Source organism: Peromyscus californicus, unplaced genomic scaffold (genome assembly GCF_007827085.1).
Source record: "Peromyscus californicus insignis strain IS unplaced genomic scaffold, ASM782708v3 Scaffold_3__1_contigs__length_106647218, whole genome shotgun sequence".
Classification (NCBI taxonomy): Eukaryota; Metazoa; Chordata; class Mammalia; order Rodentia; family Cricetidae; genus Peromyscus; species Peromyscus californicus.
Window position 1 is genome coordinate 23,533,437 of NW_026294551.1, and position 22,760 is coordinate 23,556,196.

A 22,760-nucleotide genomic window follows, 5' to 3' on the forward strand; every position below is an offset into this window, starting at 1 on the left:
TCTGAGAAAAACTGTGGAGCCCGGGGGGGAAAAAAAAAAATCCTTGGCTGCACTAAGCCTCTCCGCGTCCTCGCTGGAAGGGCTGTTCGTCTGAGGAGAGCCGGCCGCGGCTCGCGGAGAAATCCCGGAGCGTGTGGAAAGTGCGAGCGCGGAAGCTCCGGCGCGAGGGGCGGGGCGAGCGCGGGACAAAGGGAAGCGAAGCCGGAGCTGCGGGCGCCTTTTCGGCCCGCGGGTGAGTGTTTTCGAGTGGGCCCGACCCGGTTGGGGAGGATGGCGAGCTGTGGTGTTTCGGTTTGGCGGGACCCCGAGTTCCCGCGGGGTGCTGGGGATCCAGCTCAGCTCCGAGGCGGGAACTCGGGCCGGTGCGGCCTCGGTGAGGCCTCGCGGCGGCAGGATCGCCAGAAAGCCCCATCTGGGACAGCTCCTCCGAGGCGCCGCTTGTCCCTTTACGCTGGACCCCCGACGCTGGCCGAGCACCGATGCACACCCCCCTGCGGGGGAGTTGCCAGAAAAGCTCACCCTCCGCCACAAACTTACAGAGAGGACCTCGGGAAGCCCTCCGGGCAAGGCCAGCGGGGGGTCCTCACCCACCCGGAAGATGGTTCCCTTTGGGGTTCAGGCAGCGACCTAAAGACTCCCGGGGTGGCCTGGAGTGAGGAGTGAACTCTGAGACGGTGTGGGTTGGGTTTAAACCCACCTCTGGCAGTTCTGGGCCTGTGGCTTTAAACACTTTATATCTTAATCGCCCTGAGACTGTTTCCTCTTGTGTAAAACCGGAACAGCCGCATGTATCTGGTCGGGTCGTTGTGATTAGTGAGCCAGGCAGTGTAATAAGCCTACCTTGTAAGGTAATTATTCAACAGACACTGAGTTCCCTGCCAGGCACTGGGGTTAGGTCCACTCTTCAGGGCTTATATTCTTAGCACAGGAGAGCCATCATTTGACAGTATTAGCAGTGAAGTGTAAGGTACCAGGGACCTTGTTAGAGTTTCTGTCGGGGCTCCCCACAGCAAGGCCTACTGGGTGTTGATGGAAGGGGAAAAAAGAGGCCTGGGTTGAAAAAACTAAGGTGTTTCCACATCAGAACTCTTACCCTGATGAGGTGAGGCATTTCCTGAAAATGAAAACTAGAAGAAAAAAGGTGTTTGTTTTACATAGTTTTGGATGAAAATACTCCAGTAGTCACAGTTTTACTTACCTTCTTTCTGAAAATAATTTTTCATCTCTTTATACATTACCATTTGTGGTGTGTGTTGAGTAAGGAGTGAGCTCACATCTGTCCATGTTGTGAGCTGGTCCTACTAGGACCAGGTTTATGAAGAATTGAGCTAGGTTTGAGCAGTACAGTAATAAATTAGACCATCCCTCCTCTCTTTCAAGACAAAACCTAGCCATATTGGCATGTTGTGTAAGGGAAAATGCTGTTGATCTTTGTAACCAGATAGGGATACAGAGGAGATGCAGTTATTTTGCCCAGATAATTTATCAAGAAAGTACCTGAAATATTTTTTGAAATGGGCTGTAAAGGACCAATAAGAGTCCTCCAAGTAGACTCTGAAAATTGGTTCCAGCACTTATGAAACTATTTACCAATAAAAGAAAGTATAAAGTTCGGTACCATACCAAATTACCTTTTACACTGCTTCCAGGAATAAGACATTGCTCTGTTTAATAAAAGATGTCCCCTAAAGAAAACAGAGCTGCTGATCAGGGATTTGTCAGTATCTGGTAGGCCTTGTTGGGGTCACCCTGATAATACATCCCATTCTATTGTCATTATTTTTTTTTACCAGTCTAAGTAAACGTTTGCATGGCATCAGCAAAATGTTTTCCATACAAGACGTGGCTCAATATCATAAGCAAAAACTTAAAATCCATCTCTAATATAACTCTAAATTTCCCAGTAACTTATTTTCATCATTTAATTCTGATCAGTCAAATGACTATAAGAACTAGTTAAAAATATGCAAAAGGCTTGATTACTAGCAATTAACAGTGAAGTAATTTTGCTCAGAAATACCAATCAAACTACCCTATTCTTTAGGAAAACATTCTCTTATGCTTGCTGAGTTTTGATTCTCTTTTTTTTTCTTTTTTTTCTTTTTTTTTATTTTAGTGTCTCAGATTCATTCTTAAGGAACTGAGAACTTAATCTTCCAAAATGTCAAGTAAGTTTCAATTTTTATATTTATCAATCTGTGTTAATACGAGACTAATGCCCTAGCAAATGGGAATTCCAAAATACTCTCATTTTTTTTTCTTCAAAACAGGACCATTGGTAGTTTTGTTGCATAGTATTATATCTCAGTTGTTTACAAGAAGTTATTTATTTTCTTTCAAACAGAAAGACCATCTTATGCCCCACCTCCCACCCCAGCTCCTGCAACAGTAAGTTTTAATTTTCTTGTTAATGTAATAGCCAAGTCTGGCCTTGATACAAAAACCCAGATGTCTTCCAGTGACAGTCACTCAGTCATCACAGCCACAAGATAGAAAATTCAGCTAAAAATAAGCACTTCCTACTAAATAAAATAATTCTTTTCATCCTACCTTGAACCAAACCCAACACCTGAAATACATACTGTGAGCTTCCAAGCTCCTGAGCTGGTTTTCCGCAGGGAAGTGAGTGACACACTCTGTCTCGCTGTCCCTGTTAGATCTTCCAGTTGAGTGAAGTGCTCCCTCTGGCATTATTCTTTTGTAGTTGTTGTTTGTAAACCTAACCTTCACCTGGTTCCATTTTTCTCTCACTAAGGGCTAGGAACATAGCTGAGGGGCAGAGCCCTCGCCTAGCATGTGCAAGGCCCAGGTTGGAACCCCAGCAACACAAATTGTTTAATTAAACTTTCTTGTCTATATATAAAATTTTCACATTAAATAAACTTTCTAGTTCTGAAGATAACTGCACTCATCATAAATCTTATTTTCAAGCTGCTCAAATAAGGATTTCATTACCTGTGGGTCAGAACTTGCTATTGAATTTTGTTCTTCTCCATAAATTTTAATGATTGGCCAACTGATCTGTTTCAAAGTGTCTAATGGTAAGAACTGTTTTCACCCAGCAAACTCTAACCCAGCTTGATCAGCTTGTAAAATAATGGTCCAGTCCACAATTCAGATTTAACAGCAGCTGTACAGGCCATGTTGAAGTGCTGAAATGACTTTCTTACCTTTAAAAAAAAAAACAAAAACCCCATTTAACATAATCATATCCTACAAAATCAGAATCAGGGTTGTTATTTTGATTTCTTTTGTTTTGTTTTGAGACAGGGTCTCTATGTAGCCCAGGCTGGCTTCGAAATGGTGATCCTTCTGCCTCGGCCTCCCAAATGCTGGGATTATCAGCATGCCCAGCCCAAAATTAGTTCTTTAATACCTGCTAGCGCTTCCTTCTATGCCCTCTACAACTAATTTCAGGCTAGTCTCCTTTTATTACTACTAATGAGTTCCTGTGTCATTTGGTTTTCTCCACTAGGTAACTAGTCTGATTCACTAACCCGTAGGTGAATGTTTTAGTTACAGTTATCAGCATTTGTCTCTCCTTAAATGCTCTTTTTAAAAACATATCATACATTCTTAAGTTCACTCCATGTAATTGACAGTCTGTAAAGTTGCTTCCGGTAGACTCTAAAGTCTTGTGCTTCATTATTTTCTTTCTTAAAGAATATTTCTTATCACCATCTCCATCATATCCTCATGGTTGTGTACAGATTGAGTTGAGTGATTAAGAGCCTCACCTCAAAGATATAACTAGGCCCCTCAACGTTAGAAATGGTATAATTACAATACGCTAGTTTCAATTTTTTAATTCCCCTATTTGCTTACATTATTGCTGCATATTGAACCTGTGACTCTCATTCTTTATGCAATGTTTGGAGGTATCATTTCATATAAATACTGCCTCCAGTAGTGTGTAATGAACAGACCTGCTATTATTTTTCAGATAAAGGTATTTTAAAAACCAGGATCCCCTTCTGAGTTTTCATACAAAGAAGGGGATTGTTTTTTATCCCTCATACCATAATTTCACATTTTCACACAAAATCCAGAAACTAGGGATTATAACATCTAGCAGAATAGATCAAAATGAGGTAGTCTCTCTCTTTTTTTACTCCATTGTTTTTGCCACCGTCACCACCACCCACCCCGTCCACAGCCACCACTCAGATGAACCACCCACTCCATGTGTAATGCACACTTCCTTTGTGCCTTTGCTCTTTCATCTGTGTTTTGCTACTTAAATATGCCTAATTTGCGTCTTTTCTAACTATGGGCTATAATTGATCACTTTATTCTCCTCTAAAAAGTATCACATGTGCTGCCTGCTTGAATGTCTTTGGATACTAAGGATGTTTACAAGGGCATATACAAGGGTTTTAGGAAATGGCATTTATTTTGTGACAACCTAAGTTTAGCGGGAATGTGTCAAGTGTCCTTTTGTATAATTCAGGAGAGCTATGTTAACTGCATGTAAAAATGGCATTGCTATCACTTATTATGATTGAGTTTTACTAAGTAAACTAGACACTTTTGGTCTCTTTACTACATTCTTTTTATGCATTATGCCTTGATTTTATGAACATTGGATGTCATTATATTAACCACAAGGCCACAATTACATAAGAACCCATTTGTGATTATATCAACACATAATTCACAAAAATCAAGAATTTTTTCGCTGCAGTGAGCAGTTGTATTTGGAAAGGCTGAGAGCCTTCAGGAAATCAGATGAAAAAGAAGTTCAAGTTTGTCAACTAAAAAAGTAGTTCTCATTAAAATGAAATGCATAAACTGTTCATGATTACCTGTGGAAGATGGATCAAAGAAGAGATGGAAGAGAAAGCCTGTGAAAGACTGACTGGGTTAAAGATCAGATAGTGCCCAGTATGAGACCTGTGCATTTCTTACAAGTCCTTGTTGGAAATCATGCATGTGGCATCCATTGAATCCAGCATATGTTCTTTCCTATTGACAATTCCTGGCTTCCTGACTTGAGTCTCTTCTCATTCGTCACATAGAAAATGATTGAAAGCTGTCTTTGAAAAGCAGATCCATTTCTTGTTTTTGTTTTGAGTAAATGAGTACTTTGGTGACATCCACATAACTGTCAAATAAATCATGTTTCGTTTGCATGTAGTGTTTCAGACTTAAAGTTTATCATACTTGAAGCTTTTCCATCTCAGACATCACAGATTGCCAAATTGTTATCTCATACTGTTGACCATGAAATAGTTGTAGATGTTTGAAACTGCAGTGGGATGCTTTCCTCAGAAACAACGCACAACATACTCAGTCCCACAAGCATCCCTAACCCCCACCAAGGAGAAGAGGGAGAGAGAAGAAACATACACAGACTCACACGCACATGCATGCACATACATACTTGCAGGCTGGTTTCTCAATTTGAAAAAAGACAAACTAAATTCCTCAACAACAACAGAAAACAGTTACAACCCATCATTGCTTGTTTAAATTCAGGTTGCTTTTGCATGCCATATGCAGATCATTTTTCATTTCTGTGTTTTCCTCGTTTGAGCTCATTTCTCATTCGTGTTTTTGTCTCATTTGTTTCCATCAGCAAATGCCCAGCACACCAGGGTTTGTGGGATACAATCCATACAGTCATCTCGCCTACAACAACTACAGGCTGGGAGGGAACCCGGGCACCAACAGCCGGGTCACGGTAGGAGAATCAACTATTACAGCCTCCGGCAAACAACTGGAACTGACCAGAAATGCCTCCAGAGTTAGGTCCTTTTGAATCAGAAGCACAGCCATTTAAAAAATTTAACCTGACGTTCAACTGTTTTGTACAGTCTTATACTGGAAAAAAAAAAAAAAAAAAAAAAACTACAGTCTGGATATGTACTTGGAAGAAAAGAAATCCATTCTGTTTGGTGATCAGTAGGGATTAAGCCTTGAACACTTAATGCTCATACTATGTATGTAAACAAAACTAGAATTCTTTTGGTTAAAATATTTTATGTCATGAAGAGTGTCTTTCATTGTTTAAGGTAATTGGCCTTATTCTCAAGGATGTAGTTTCATAAGGAATGCTGGGACTCTAGACCTGGCTTCATCTGGACTAGAAAGCTTTGGGCAGACCTGCCCATCCAAACTTCCACACTCAGTTATTTGTCTTTTGGATTTAGTAATTGACCTATCTGAGACTTGTTCTTTCCAGTTTAATACAGAAAAAGAGATTTTACTGTCAACCCCAAGGAATTTCATAATAAAACTGGAGTGGAATTAACTCTAGGTGTTACATAAGAACAACTAGAGGTCCATTTCCAATCCGTTGTGAGAAAGATGATTCCTAAAAATTATTTTAAACTCCAAGGAAATTAAGGTAATAAATCCAAAAGTCAAATACCTACATTAGAATATGATGTTGGTAAGAATATATACAACACAGAATGGCTGTAAACTTTTTAGTATCTGGTTTTCTTTTGCTGTATTTATAAAAAAGAAATGTAACTCAAGAAAAAGCCCTCTCACCCTGTAGGAAAGCTATAGCTGAGGACTTGTCACTGTCAACCGGGTGTCTATCTTGATAAGCACATTGCTTAGCTTGATAGGTTTTGTTTGTCTAAATTTTTCATTGTTTCTGCATAATTTGTACTTCATAAGCATATCAAGTTCTATGTGCCATACGTATTTCACAGTATCTGAAAAGGATTCTGACAAAATTTATGTTTATGTGTGCGTTGTGCCTTGCACATAGTTTCTATGTGCAGCAGTACATGTTTTTCCCTGGCCTAAATGTGGTGTTTCACAAGTATAATGAGTAGCAAGGTTATCAGATGAAAAAGAACATTATAATTCACACAGTAGGCAGAATTAGTTTTGGATCATTTGTGTTAATATAGAAATTTACTTATGGGTAGTAACTAAGAACAATAATTCTGAATAGCTCCATACAGTAAGCTCTTGGTGGCCGTGCTAATGGAACAGGGGTCACTGTGATCCTAGAATAACTTGGTTTGGGGTTTGTATAAACAATCAGTTCTTAATTTGTATATAGCTGTGAGGCTTCTCTGGTAGAAACCTTACTAGAAAAGGGAGAGTGTACTCCTTTCTGGGCCTAGGCTGGTCATGTGTTTTCAACCCCTTCCCTCCTGGGGAAGAGAAGAACTCAGAATGCAGAGTGAGCTCTAGCCTTCAGTGTAGGGGAGTGGGTTAGGAGTGAGAAGTTTGGTGTTTGCTTTGTGGTTGTTTTCTCTGTATTATTGTCCTCTTGTCCCTATTGTGAGCAAACTGCTAGAAACCTAGGGGTTTGCCCTCTATCGTATCCCTGACTTCTTGTTCTGGGACTTGGTTGCTTATAAAATGTGTTTGTAGAGAATGACCCCAGTAATGCACTACTTTGTGAGGAATGTTGAGTAAATTGTCTATAAATAGCCATAGTGATTTGGTGCAATAGTTCATTGAAACCCCAAGTAAGAGCTTTGTTACATGTGGGTTGTTTTCAGATAATAAAGTGCTTAGGTACCATATTGAGACCTTTGGAGGGCCCAGGACAGCTTTGAGTGCAGCCCACACCTGATCACTTTGTTCAGATGATGGTTCACATTCCCTAATATACAGGTTCATACACAGATTGAGACAAAGTATTAAAAGCAGCCTACTTCTTGCTAGAAGAAAATCCTTAAATAAGACCTTACCAAAGAAACAGCTAAGAATTGAGAAACAACAGAAAATTCTGTTGTGCTATCCCAGATGAATTGCTATCCCAGATGAATTGATCACAAAATCATGGACTTTGTCCTCAGATTGACTAGGATCTAACTCTTAGATAAGAACAGTTTTAACAAGCATACGGTTGCTTCTCCACCTCCAATTCATTGCAAATGGGAAGAGAAAGTGGGAAGATGGAGAATGGGTGCTGCGGGTGGGGGATTTCCTGATAGCAGCAGGGTAAGGGCCTCATCGGCAAAGCCAAGTTGAGCTCTCCAGTTGTGCTCCGGGGCCACTTAGCCGAAGAGCTAGTTGCAGTTTTTCTCCTTTAGGACCTCCCTTAGGTCGGTTCTAGTTGACTCTTAACAAGAAAGGATGAGATAAAGTGCTCAGTGCAGAGTAGAAAACTGTTTGGGACATTCAGGAAGGTGACTGAGATGTTAAGAATTGGTGATGTGTGGTGATAAGCTTCTTTAGGATCCCCATACCAACTGGAATTTCTCTTTTTTATTCTTAGGGAATGGGGGAAGTGTTGTTTTGTGTTGTTGTTTTGTTTTGTTTTTTATTTGTAATTTTATTTGGGTAACTTTCTTAGGGAAAGGAGGATTAGCAAACTATTAATGTTCTAAAATGTGATTCTTTGGAAGATACAAGCAAATATTAATAAACTTTGTTTTTTAGCTGTTTTAATTCATACTTAAAGTTTGAAAAGTAAACATGTTAAAATTTTTACCTGTTAATAGTATTTTGGTACCTTCAAATATGGGCACAACCTTGTCCTTTTCTTTTTATTTTTTGTAACCCACTTTGTGTTCCAAAAGTTCGTTTGGGCTCTGGGTTAAAAAATGTTTTCTAATCACGTTCTGTGTTGAGAAGCAGATTTTCCACGCATAAGGTTGGCCACACAGGACTCTGACTTCTTAGGGCTCCTGTGAACCGTGATGCCGGCGTCCCTGATTGGCCACTGTACCCACTGTGACAGTTTCTGCCCACACGTCTCACTTCATTCCACTGCCCACTGCTGGCTAAGCCCAGATCTGTCTGTGGGTCAGAGCAGCAAGGACTGGCCAGTGTGTGTGTTGGTAATTGGAGGGAAGCAAGCAGTTCTCTCGCTGTTCTGGCAGTCGGTGTCAGGTTTCCCCGCAACGTCAGAGCCAAGTGCGGTGGACTGTGTTACTTATTCTCATTCTGACTCCTTCATCAAAGCAGTGACATGAAGAGGAGATAGAAAAGTTCAGACCCAGGTGCCCTTGGAGCGGCAGCTCTCTGTGGGGCATCCGCGAAGTCCCCTGGTGTCTCCTTGCCTCTGTCTCCTCGCGGAGCCAGGACCAGTCACTGAACACTCTGTTGCTTCCTCCTTTATGTTTTCTCTCACCGACTTCCTCACTGCCTTTTTGAAAAGATGTTATTCCTTTTTCTTGTCTTTTCCTTTTTCTGTGTCCTGTCTTTCCTTGTCCTCCTTTCTTTTCCACAAAAACAGTGTTGTGGAATGGGCCTCAGAAGTAACATAAGCAAGGCCCTGGGTCTGCCAGTGCTCAGCACCTAACGCTTGTTTATTTCTGTGTGGCAGTCTGACGAGGACAAGAACAGTCCGACTCCAGTTTGCACATCTTGACCCCAAGACTACAAAGACATAAGACAGAGAACTACAAGTTAATGTAAAACCTTAAGAGAAATAAATCCCTATTTCTAAAGGACATATTTTTTTTTTTAAAGATTTATTTTATTTATCATGTACAGTGTTCTTTCTGCATGTATCCCTGCAGGCCAGAAGAGGGCACTAGATCTCATTACATTACAGATGGTTGTGAGCCACCATGTGGTTGCTGGGAATTGAACTCAGGACCTCTGGAAGAACAGCCAGTGCTCTTAACCTCTGAGCCATCTCTCCAGCCCCCATATTTTCTTTTTAAATTTATTTGCTAGATTTCTAGTTACCTCCTGTTTTTTACTGGTAATTTTTTTTAACCTGGGAAGTGGTCTTTGTGTTGTTTGTATGGAGTACATTCCTGGCATGATAACAAGATTCCCCTGTAGACAGTGCGTGTATGGTAAGTGCTAAGTGCTCAGAGTCTACAGATATGGAATGTTGACTATATGCATAATATTAACTGAGCAAATAAAAGGATACCAGGTAATGTCCTAAATGTGAGGTGTTTGGCATATAACCCCATTTTCAGTGTGTGGATTCTGTATAATATTTTATTCTTGCAGCCAGGTTGTCAAACAGTGGAAATAAACTGCTAAGTAAAACATTAAAATTATGTGTTTAAAGTCATTTTCTTTTGATATAAACATTTCTGAATTTGCAGTGATATCTATTTTCTTTGGAGAAAATATAAGGATCTTGTATCCATGGACGAGTAGAAGAAAGGCGCACTAGAATTTTTAAGGGACTTTCTTTTCAGGTGCTAGTGAACTCCTTGCAATTGAATAATGAATATATTTAACTCTTTTACAGGCATCCTCTGGTATTACGATTCCAAAGCCTCCAAAGCCACCAGATAAGCCGCTGATGCCCTACATGAGGTACAGCAGAAAGGTGTGTACTAGGGGCCAGTCTGCTGACTGGCCTTATATGCCAGTTCAGACTGGCTTGGCATCTCTCTTACACATATTTGGGGGAAGGATTAAAAAACTTGTAATTTTTTAAGTGGTTCATTCTGATTTCAGAATTCCAGAACTCAGATCCAAGAAGAGCATGGTTAAATAAACTGCTAAAATCTTTAAAACAGATTAGTCTGTAGCCATGAAAGTAGTATCTTTTGGAGAATATTTGAAAGACATGAGAAAAATGTTAAGTAGAAAGGAAAATGTAGCCGGGCGGTGGTGGCGCACGCCTTTAATCCCAGCACTCGGGAGGCAGAGCCAGGCGGATCTCTGTGAGTTCGAGGCCAGCCTGGTCTCCAAAGCGAGTTCCAGGAAAGGCGCAAAGCTACACAGAGAAACCCTGTCTCGAAAAACCAAAAAAAAAAAAAAAGAAAGGAAAATGTAAGACTGTTTATATTGATATATTATTTTTATTAAAAATAATAAGTCTGGGATGTAGTTCAGTAGTAAAACATTTGCCTAGCCTACGTGTAAGAGCCCTTAGGATCGGCCGGGCGGTGGTGGCGCACGCCTTTAATCCCAGCACTCGGGAGGCAGAGCCAGGCGGATCTCTGTGAGTTCGAGGCCAGCCTGGGCTACCAAGTGAGTTCCAGGAAAGGCGCAAAGCTACACAGAGAAACCCTGTCTCGAAAAACCAAAAAAAAAAAAAAAAAAAAAAAAAAAAAAAAAAAAAAAAAGAGCCCTTAGGATCAATTCTAAGAGCACAAAATGAATTAATTAGTGAGTATAGTAAAATATTGTCTTGATCATAATTATTACATATGTGTTTGATAGTATGATACCATTGTATAATACAAATTAACTACTACTAAATTCGCTTGAACTGTTAGAGACATAGTCTTAATTGTTTGGTTAATTGTAAGCATGTACTGTGATTAATGATCTTAAATTATCAGTTTGAAGTATTTATGAGTAAAATGACATGGTGTATGAGGTCCAGCAGGGTAAAGATGAAATGAGATGAGCCATCTATTGGGAGTTTTGAAGCAGGCTGATTGGTAATAGTAGTTTGAAACTGTCTTCTCTGCTTTTGTTTGTGTCTAAAGGTTTCCATGTTAGAGTATTTTTAAATGACTATATACTTAGGCGTTAATATTGAATTTTCAACTGTTGACTTTTAAGGTCTGGGACCAAGTAAAGGCTTCCAACCCTGACCTAAAGTTGTGGGAGATTGGCAAGATTATTGGTGGCATGTGGCGAGATCTCACTGATGAAGAGAAACAAGAATATTTAAATGAATACGAAGCAGAAAAGGTAGGGGGATAAATAAAATATTTTAAAAATAAATAAAATATTTTATTATTTATGAAAGAAACATAAGATTTGACCAGAAAGCTGAGGCAGTCCTGAAGTTTTGTCGTCCACCAAGCTCCAATCACCTGCCGTCTGAACCTCGTGTTCTCTGTTCAGAAAGATGGCTGTGCCGATGCCACTCTTTGCCTCATGCCCCAGACATTCCGACGGCCAACGCAGGCACACACGGTAGCCTATAGGATGCACATGATAAAACCAACACCCCTTTCCATTGCAGATAGAGTACAATGAATCTATGAAGGCCTATCATAATTCCCCTGCATACCTTGCATATATTAATGCGAAAAGCCGTGCAGAAGCTGCATTAGAGGAAGAGAGTCGACAGAGACAGTCTCGCATGGAGAAAGGAGAGCCTTACATGAGCATTCAGCCTGCTGAGGACCCAGATGGTGAGGAGGGAAGTGGGGTTTGTATGTGCATTCTAATCTCTGAATTAAAATAGAAGATACATCTTAATTCAAGGCTTTTAGTCTTTTAAATGGAAAAACATAATTTTAAGTTATTCCGATAATAGGATTTTAAGTGTGTGTGTGTGTGTGTGTGTGTGTGTGTGTGACTTTGCCATGAGAAAAATACCCTTTAGAGTGTAGGAAATGATTAAGGGGGGGAAAAGATGTATTTATTACTTTTCTTTTTTTTTTTTTTTTTTTTTTTGGTTTTTCGAGACAGGGTTTCTCTGTGTAGCTTTGCGCCTCTCCTGGAACTCACTTGGTAGCCCAGGCTGGCCTCGAACACACAGAGATCCGCCTGGCTCTGCCTCCCGAGTGCTGGGATCAAAGGTGTGCGCCACCACCGCCCGGCTATTTAATACTTTTCAAAGTCTGTACTCAGAATATAGGATTTGTTTGTTTTTCAAGATGGTCTCACTGTGTTGCTCAGATTTACCTTGAACTCATTCTCCAGCCTCAGCCTCCAAATTCTGGATTACAGGCTTCTAATGACACACCCTAAGCAACATTATAGGGTTTTTTGTTTGTTTTTGGTTTTTTGTTGTTGTGGTTGGTTAGTTAGTTGATTTTGTTTGTTTGTTTGTTTGTTTCGGTTTTTTGTTTGTTTGGTAGGTTGGTTGTTTTGTTTTATTTTGTTTTGTTTGTTTTTGTCCTTTTGAGTTTTTTGTTTGTTGTTTGGTTGGTTTGGTTTGGTGTGGTGTGGTGTGGTGTGGTGTGGTTTTTTGAGACAAGGTATTGACATAGCCCTAGCTGTCCTGGAGTGGAGCTCACTATATAATCCAAGATCCGCCTGACTCTGCCTTGAGTGCTGAGATAAAAGTGCTGGGAGTTCCGGGTGGCGGTGGTGGCGCATGCCTTTAATCCCAGCACTTGGGAGGCAGAGCCAAAAGGATCTCTGTGAGTTCGAGGCCAGCTTGGTCTACAGAATGAGTTCCAGGACAGGCACCAAAACTACACAGAGAAACCCTGTCTGGGGAAAAAAAAAAAAAAAAAAAAGTGCTGGGTGTGCCACCACACCCAGCTTACTTATTTTCTAAAAGTTTAAAGACATTCCAGTTACATCCAGTCTTTTTTTGTTTTAATTATGTGTGTAGCAAGCCTGTAGGTTTGTACGTGTGAGTGCAGTGCCTGAGGAGGCCAGAAGAGGATGGCAAATCCTCTGGAGCTGCTACTAGGAATTGAACTCAGGTCCTTGCTCTTAATTGCCACATCCAATCTTACTGATTACCTAAATTTGCTGAATTAAAGGCTCTTGGAAGTAAAAATTTATGAGTGTGTGGAAGCATCATAAAAACGTAATTCAGAATCCAGTATGAATTTGAGAATACCACTCATGAGATCACTCGTAAGTGCCTATCATATATTACATGTAGACAGGGTGTCATGGGTTACACATACATTTCTCACAGATGATCAGGCTTCCTAATTAGGATTCCATGTGTGGATGTGCAAATTGCTCTCCTGGCCTCTGCAGCCCGGCCGTCTGCAGCTGCAAGGGCCCCAAGGCAGCCCCTCCCCTCAGGAGCGTGCTCCTCTGCAAACTGAACCCTGCTGTGTAAATGTTGTCAGTGTCTCTGTCCTGCTGCATGGTGGACGGGGTGGGAGCAGCAACTGCCAGCCACAACACAACAACAACAACAACAACGCCAAGAACTAATTGAAGATCCTACTTTAAAAACACCTGAGGGAGTTCTTAAGAACTTTAAAGAGATTTAAAAAGTGGAAGAGGTTATAATGGCACCAAACGACAGGAATAAATTCAGCTAAGTAAGGAGGAAGTCTCAGAAATGAGCTTCTAAAGGACTCATTGGGGTTACTGGCAAAAGTTCTCACAAATGCAATAGAATGTAATAAAATGTGGAGTAGTGGTATTTGCTCCACCCATGACCTCGGGCTATAGGGCACAAAGGAGGCGGTGCTTCCTGCAATTGTACAAGACCTCTTAAAAGGAGAGGGAGAAGGGTCACATGCTCCTTCTCCCTGCTCCTGCCTGCGAGGTGGATTCGCTTCCGGTCAGATCAGAGGACAACTTCAGATGTCTACTCCGTTCTGTAATCGTGAGTGTATTTCCTCACTTTATATCTTAATAAATTCTGTTACCCATTTAATAGACTCATGTGGATTGATCTTAATGTGGATTAGAAACAGAAATTGAGTGCTAAGCATTATTAGCACTGCTAAAGGTACGAATGCAGACTTTGATTATCCAGATGAAGTGATTGATACAGAAAAATAGTAGAAGAGCAAGTCTGCAAGTAACTGGGAGAGCGGAGGTCTGCACAGTGGGAACAAAGGTTAGCAACTCAGAAGCCTCTGTAGAAAATACAATATTTCCTACGCAAACTATAACAGCAGGAACTAAGTTTGAGAGGTTCTTACATGAACAGTAACATGGAATATAATAATTATGAATCTACATTAATATAATATGACTCTAACCAGGCGGTGGTGGTGCACGCCTTTAATCCCAGCACTCGGGAGGCAGAGCCAAGAGTATCTCTGTGAGTTCGAGGCCAGCCTGGGCTACAGAGTGAGTTCCAGGACAGGCTCCAAAGCTGCATAGAGAAACCCTGTCTCGAAAAACCAAAAAAAAGTAATATATATATGACTCTAGGACAGTGGTTCTCAACCTTTCTAATGCTGCAACTCTTTAATACAGTTCATGTGGTGACCCCCCCCAACCATAAAAGTATTTCATTGCTACTTCATAACTGTAATTTTGCTACTGTTATGAATCCTAATGTAAATATCTGATATGCAACCCTATGAAAGGGTGCTTTGATCCCCCAGGGGGTCATGACAGACTGGTTGAAAGCCACTGCTCTAGGACTTGAGAAGTAGAAATATACAGAAAACCAGAAGATGGGAGCCACCCATCAAGAGATGAGGGCAGCATCTGCTAACTTCCTAGAAACTGTTAGAAGGTCCATCTACCAGGCAGACCTTGATTCATGCAAGATAGTGAAGGCTTTTTAAATGGCTCTTCAGAGACCATCATGTGTAGCATGCAGGCCTCCATGTGTAACAGGGCTTCCTAAGCATGGTACCTATACCCCTGTGAGACACTGAGAGGACTGGGTGGTTCAGAGACAACCTTTATTTTTATCTATATTGGAAGGAAAACTTGCTTTGATGTTTTGTTTTGTTTTGTTTTGTTTGTTTTCCAAGACAGGGTTTCTCCATGTAGTTTTGGTTCCTGTCCTGGATCTTGCTCCGTAGACCAGGCTGGCCTCGAACTCTCAGAAATCCACCTGGCTCTGCCTCCTCAGTGCTGGGACTAAAGGCGAGTACCACCGCTGTGCAAGCGAGAACTTGCTTTGTTTAATGAGTTAATGTAAAGAAAAAGAGTAAGTAGATATTTTAGTGGTATTTGCTCCACCCATGACCTCGGGCTATAGGGCCCGAAGGAGGTGGTGTTTCCTGCCATTGTACAAGACCTCTTAAAAGGAGAGAGAGAGAGAGAGAGAGAAAAAAGGGTCGGGTCACGTGCCCGTCTCCCTGTGAGGTGGATTCACTCTCCTGCCTGTGAGGTGGATTCACTTCTGGTCAGATCAAAGACGATGTCAGATGTCTACTCTGTTCTGCATTTGTGAGTGTATTTCCTTACTTTATATCTTAATAAATTCTGTTACCCATTTAATAGACTCACATGGATTGATCGTAATAAGATATTAGTGCAGATTGCTACCAGGTGTGCGAAGGTGATACTGCAAGATAAAGGAAAACACTTGTGTTACTAGAAATAAGCATATATGCTGGGTATGGTAGTACACACTTGTTAGTCCCAGCACTTGAGACTAAGACAATTTGTCTCAAAAAAATCACACGCCCTGGGGCTGAAGAGATGACCCAGTGGTAAGTGCTCTTGCTGTGCAAGCACAAGGACTTAAGTTCAAATCTCCAACCACATATAAAAAGCCAAGCATAGGAGAGCTGGCACATCTCCAGAAGCCCAGCTTTGGGGAGCTGAAACAGGCAGATTCTGGACCCATGATGGGCAGCCAGCCTAGTCAAAATGGTGAGCTTCCAGTGCAGTGAGAGACCTTGTCTTTAAGGGATAGGGCAGAAAGAGATGGACACCTGCCATTATCTGGCCTCCATGCATGCATCACACACACCAAAAATAACAGATGTGTACTGAATGTACCTAAATTTGAGTAGCACCTTTACACATTAACAACAGCCATGTACAGTTGTAAACTGGCAAAAATTAAAAATAACTTTAGAATCAAATATCTCTGAGTGTGTAGTGTATGTTCATGTGTGTGTCAGTGTTGAGTATCTTCCTCAGTCTCCACCTTTTTGTGATGTGGTTGGGTGTAGTGTATGCCCTGTACTTCCGTGTGCAAGCATGTGGAGGTCAGAGGTGACGTCCAGATTGCTTCCTCAGTGTCTTTTCTGCCGTATTCTGAGACAGTCTCTCTGAACTAGAGCTTGCTGTTTTAGCCAGAGTGACCGCCGAGTCTCCCGAATCTGCCACGCTCAGCTTTTTCTTGATGCTGGCTGGAATTCGAGTTCAGACCCTCTTGCTTGCAAACACTTTATCAAGTGAACCATCTCCCAGCCTTGAAATCAGGTCATTGTTTTTTTCTATAAGATTAGTTTGGGTCTTTACCACTTTTAATGTAATAAACCATAAATACTGCCTGGAAAACTAAATATTGCTAGAGAAGATGGTGATAAGTTAATTTTACAAATGAGTATTTTCATTAATTTTAACTGTTTACAGTCCAGCATTTATCAAATGCCTTAGATCACTACTGGGAGAGCAGAACGTTTGGCAGAATTTCCAGTTCTGCCATCACATGCGGGCTCCACGTGGATCCCAGGGCTAAAAGATATGAACATATGTTGTCTGTGTTTTAACTAAACCTCAGACACAAATCATCCCTTAGTACAGTTGTTCTCCATCTTCCTAATGCTGTGACCCTTTATTAATACAGTTCCTCATGTTGTGATGACCTCCAACCATAAAATTATTTTTGTTGCTACTTCGTAACTAATTTTGCTACTGTTATGAATTGTAATGTAAATATCTGACATGCAGCCTCTGTGAAAGGGTCATTCGGTGCCTCACCCAGGGGTTTGATCCATGGGTTGAGAAGCTCTGCCTTACTAGCTTTATGGAAACAACATTTCAGCCGGTTGTCTTCTGTCTCTGTGTGGTTCTTACTGTGGCCTGCTCTGATTCCCAGGATGCTGGACAAGCCCACTTGCTAGGACACTGAGGGCCATACTTACTTGGTAATTGCTTGTTAACATTGTTCTGGTTACTAGCCACCTAATTTCCAGGACATTTCCTTCATTCCAGATTATGATGATGGCTTTTCAATGAAGCATACAGCCACTGCCCGTTTCCAGAGAAACCACCGCCTCATCAGTGAGATCCTCAGTGAGAGCGTGGTACCTGATGTGCGGTCGGTTGTCACAACAGCTAGAATGCAGGTCCTCAAGCGACAGGTCCAGTCTTTAATGGTTCATCAGGTAAGGGCAGAAAGCATTCGTTATAATAAAAAGAGTCTATGGCACACATCCCAGGTGACATGGTTCTGATAGAGTGTATAAGTAGACCTGTCAAGTAGTGTCACCTGTGCCTGACTGGAGACAGAAGCTGAAGGGAGAGGACCATTGCAGACGTTCAGTGAGTTTGTCACTGAAGACTGTGATAGAACATGGTAGTGGCAAGTACAGTGGTTAAGAACATGTACTGCTCTTCCAGAGGACCTGAATTCAGTTCCCAGAACCCATGTGGTACTTGAAACCACCTATAACTCGAGCTCCTGGGGACCCAACACCCTCTTCTGGCCTCCCTGGGCACCTACGCTTGTGTATATACCCACATACACATAATTTAAAATGAAAAATTATACTTTAAAGTATAAAATTTTTTGTTTGTTTGGTTTGGTTTGGTTTTGGTTTTTCAAGACAGGATTTCTTTGTGTAGCTTTTTGAAGCCTGTCCTGGAACTCACTTTGCAGACCAGGCTGGCCTCAAACTCACAGAGATTCACCTGCCTCTGCCTCCGAGTGCTGGCATTAAAGGCGTGCCCCACCATCGCCTGACTGAACTCTTTTTTAAAACGACATACTGTGTGTGCTTTACATCTGCTTTAGAGAAAACATAATTGTCCGTAATCTGATCTGATCCCTTGCAGCGAAAACTAGAAGCGGAACTTCTTCAGATAGAGGAACGACACCAGGAGAAGAAGAGGAAGTTCCTGGAAAGCACAGATTCCTTTAACAATGAACTGAAAAGGGTATCATTCCATTCATTGACTGCCTTTATCATGTGCCTGTTGCTTTGGGTTTTTTTTTGTTTTTTTTTTTTTTTTGTTTTTTGTTTTTTGTTTTTTTTTTTTGAGACAGGGTTTCTCTGTGTAGCTTTGTGCCTTTCCTGGAACTCACTTGGTAGTCCAGGCTGGCCTCGAACTCACAGAGATCCGCCTGGCTCTGCCTCCCGAGTGCTGGGATTAAAGGCGTGCGCCACCACCGCCCGGCGGTTTTTTTGTTTTTAAGTAATTTTTTGTTGAGTGTTGGTCCCTTTGAAACAGTACTGACATCATAGTAGAGCTTGTACTGTCTTTATAAAATTACTCCCATTTTTCTGAAATAATTACAATAAATTTGCAGTGTCATGTAGTATACATTTAAGGACTAGGCCCACAGGTGATAGAGCCCTCTAATGCTTTTGTTTAAAGTCTTCGTAGTTGTGGATTATTTTCACTTTATTGTAATTTATTCATAGATGTCTTCAGTAGATGTAGTTGAGTTGCACTTTGTACTAAAACAAGTAAATCTCAACTGAGTGGGTGCGGCGCACCTTTGATCCCAGGTAGAAGTAAGAGAATCTCAGTGAGTTCAAGGCCAGTCTGGTCTACCTAGTGAGGACTACATAGAGAGACCCTGTCTCAAAAAAACCAAACCTTAAAAACATAAAGGAATGAATAAATGAATGAATGGAGTGTTTGGTAGCTGAAGTGTGGGTGGGCATCCTAAGGCTAGCCCGGTCCTGGGCAGTGCCCCAGCAGCCCTGCCCTGCGCAGTGTGGGTGGGCATTCTAAGGCTAGCCCGGTCCTGGGCAGTGCCCCAGCAGCCCTGCCCTGCGCTGTCTGGTGTGCTGCGTCCTGTACAGTTTGGAGACACAACACTGCTTCGTTTTTCTCCCTTGTGTAAATATCATTATTAAGCCAAGAAACAACTTGCCTGACTCCAGGGTTCGAAGAAGAGAGCATTGCTGAGAGTTCTCTGATTTGTTTTTGACTAGTTATGCGGTCTGAAGGTGGAGGTAGACATGGAGAAAATTGCAGCTGAAATTGCCCAGGCGGAGGAACAGGCCCGCAAAAGGCAGGAGGAGAGGGAGAAGGAGGCAGTGGAGCAAGCCGAGCGCAGTCAGGGCGGCATCGCCCCTGAGGAAGAGCAAGTAGCAAACAAAGCCGAGGAGAAGAAGGACGAGGAGAACAACCCCATAGAAACAGGTAACCGGTAGAAACGGGTCACCGGTAGAATCGGGCTTCTCCGCCCCTGGGATGTGAAAGGGCCCTTGACAGCTGGCTTCTGACCTTCCTTGCTGGGTGCTCTGCAGCGCCCTCTTTAGTTCATCTCTGTGACTGTCCAATCTCACGCTCCACAGTAAACTGCGGGGCACTATGGTGGCTCAGTCTTGCAGTCTGAGCTCTTGGTTGTCCCCAGGTGGGTGCGTGTGGCTCTAGAGACACAAAGGGGCCTCGTCCCTTTCCCCATTGCTGGCACTGTGACTTCACTGAGCTTTATAGCTTATTTCTTCATTTGACAAGCACCTGCCTCTGAGTGCGTTCCAGTCCCGGATTTGGCATAGGATTAATAGACAATAATATTTTAACCTTTATGGCTACTTATTTACATAAGATGTGATCATTTTCCCCAAGATTTGTTGATTTGTTGTCTTTGGTGTCTTAGGATGACATTGGGCAGAGTAATTGTGTGTGTGTGTGTGTGTGTGTGTGTGAGAGAGAGAGAGAGAGAGAGATTGAGATTTCAGGACTTGAAACAAAGACTTCCTGGCCCATAAAGCCTAAAATGACAATTATTTAGGCCTTATATATGAATAGCTGACCTTCCCCTAGAGCAATTTGCTTTTTGATGTTCTGATTTTCCTAAATAAAAGCATTCTTTGGGGTTAAAAAAAAAGGTAAAACTTACTTAAAATATTAATGAACTTGGTTATTCTTGGAGTTTTGAGATCAACTTGCCTTCTGGCAACTATTGGCCCTATCTAGTGGGTAAACAGGAGAAAAGCCAGAGGTAGGGTCTCAGCAGAGTCTGCAGGAAATAGAAGGGACATGGGCATGCTTTGTACCTAAACAGCAACTGCCTATACAATGTTTAATGGAACATCACTACCTCTACCAGATGGTTATGCATTATTTAACTCAGCAGATTATCTTTTCAGACAAGTCTGGTTTTAATCTTCGTTTTCTGGGCCTCTTTCAGTTTTTGAGAACCTGTTTTTTACCATAAATTTGGGACTGAAGCACATTTTTGTGGTTACAGCAGATGCTTGAGAATCAGAGTACGCTTCTTTGCTCATCTTGCAACAAGACCGTGTGCTCAGTCTGTTTTGCCCTTGAATGAGGTCTGTCTTACTCTGACAGCAAAGGGTGTTTACTCAGGTTCTGTCTTCTAACTTAAGGAAAAGAAAAAGGAGGGGGAAACTGAAGAAAAAAATTTGAGTTGTCAAAAACCTTGTGCTTTTAACTTCCTAAAGGAAACACCCAGCAAGACTTGCAACAGAGCATGCATCTCCATCCTGTGCCTTCATTTTGTGTTTCAGGCAGGATCTTGCTGTACTGTATGGCCTAGGCTGGCCTCAAACCCTGGGCACAAGCAGTCTTAACCTCAGCTTTCTGAGCAGCTGAAATGTCTAGTGGTGCCACTGTGTCTGGCTTAATTTTAATGTTACATTTAACCCAGTGTATGCAAAATAGTAAAATGTTACCGACATCTTTCAATTATTAACATTCTAGGCTAGAGAGAGCTCAGTGGGTGAGACTAGAGCCCACATGTAAACAGCAGGTTTAGCAGTGCACGCTCAGAACCCCATCACTGCAGAGGCTGAAGCAGACAGATCCCTAGGGCTCATTCCCAGCCAGCCTAGCCTGCTTGGTGACTTCCAGACCAGTGAGAGGTCATGTCTCCAAACGGCAGAAGTTTTGTTTGTTTGTTTTAAGATTTATTTATTGTGTATACAGTATTCTGCCTGCATGTGTGCCTGGAGGCCAGAAGAGGGCACCAAATCTCACTATAGATGGTTGTGAGCCACCATGTGGTTGTTGGGAATTGAACTCAGGACCTCTGAAGAACAACCAGTGCTCTTAACCGCTAAGACAGACAGTTCTTGAGGAACCAGCCCAGCGGACAGTTCTTAAGGAACACAACAGTTGCAGTCCTCCTCTAACCTACACGTGGTGTTTGGTGCGTGCGCACACCTATGACTATCTTGTATTCTTTTGTCATAGCAAGTCTTTGAAATTCAGTATGTATTTTATAGACTTGATAATTTCAAAAACTCAGTTCTCGCAAGTGTTTGGTTTGATTTAAATTTCATAAACCTGTAAGGGAAAATGTAGACTTTTGCACCCGAAGTTGTCTCAAATATGCTTAAAAATCCCTGGGTCCTACTGGTCCATTTCAGGTGCTTGTCCGGCTCTGTGAGGCTAGTGGCTCTCGTTCTCAACAGACATCTGTGCCGTCAGCATAGTTAGAGTAAGTGTTTGTCTGGGGACTGACGGGCAAATGTGTGATTGCAGAGGAGACACACCTGGAAGAGACGACCGAGAGCCAGCAGAACGGGGAGGAAGGCACGTCCACCCCTGAGGACAAGGAGAGTGGGCAGGAGGGGGTGGACAGCCTGGAGGTGGAAGGGACCAGTGACAGTAACACTGGCTCAGAGAGCAACAGCGCGACAGTGGAGGGGCCGCCCACGGACCCCATGCCAGAGGACGAGAAGAAGGAGTGAGCGGCGCCTGTCCGTGTGTCCGCAAACCTTTTTAAATGGAGGAAAAAAAAAAAGGTTTTTTTGCTTTTCATGGTGTTGTGTGGTCTGTGTATTCATTATTTCCTTTTCCATTAATACCACCATAGTGTTTTCAACCATCCACATCGTAGCCTAATTACAGGCACGTACCTTTCTTAGCTTTTTGGAAATGGCTCTTTCCTTTGGATACTGTTGGTAGCTCTCAACTTCTGAAGCCTCAGAACTGAGATTAATCGAGAAGACACCCAGCTCTTTTCGAGAATTACCTTTGATGCTGCAGAATCTACTCTTACAAATGCCTTCCTTCATCTCACTTGGGTGCTCCCCAAAGCCATAGCTTTAAACCTTCCCAGCCCTGTCTTGTGTACTTGTACAGAGGACCTTTTGGAAAACATCCTGTGAGTATGTTTGTTCACTTACCCTTTTTTGTTTCTAATGTCAGATACCAGGAGTTCTCTTACAGGGTAGACTGTAGCCTGAAACTAACTACACATAGATCAGACTGGCGCAGAGATGTCTCCAGGGTGGAGTAGTTGCTGGTGTGAATAGTCCTTAAAGTGAGCACAGCGTGTGTGCATTATCTATAGTAATTTCATTCTAGGTAATATGGGATGTGTTCTGGGAAATTCATCCTTACTGTACAGGGGAAAGAAATACTTTTTACCAGGTTGGTTTTCCAAAGATATGAAAGATAAGAAA

At 42.0% G+C, this 22,760-nt stretch overlaps 1 protein-coding gene across 5 annotated transcripts; it reads left to right on the forward strand.

The window, feature by feature from the left end:
• The first annotated feature begins 117 nt into the window (after positions 1–117).
• Positions 118–22,113, forward strand: Smarce1 (SWI/SNF related, matrix associated, actin dependent regulator of chromatin, subfamily e, member 1). 5 transcript variants are annotated; one of them, XM_052756663.1, is made up of 11 exons: positions 118–232; positions 2,117–2,168; positions 2,345–2,388; positions 5,579–5,683; positions 10,139–10,219; positions 11,410–11,541; positions 11,819–11,990; positions 17,362–17,534; positions 18,205–18,306; positions 19,314–19,524; positions 21,835–22,113. In XM_052756663.1, the coding sequence occupies exons 2-11, from the start codon at positions 2,162–2,164 to the stop codon at positions 22,041–22,043; spliced, it is 1,236 nt and encodes a 411-aa protein (XP_052612623.1). In that variant the 5' UTR covers positions 118–232; positions 2,117–2,161; the 3' UTR covers positions 22,044–22,113. The 5 variants fall into 5 exon arrangements, with proteins under 5 accessions (XP_052612623.1, XP_052612624.1, XP_052612626.1 ...); XM_052756664.1 differs by lacking the exon at positions 5,579–5,683; XM_052756666.1 differs by lacking the exons at positions 2,345–2,388; positions 5,579–5,683.
• Positions 22,114–22,760: the final 647 nt, after the last annotated feature.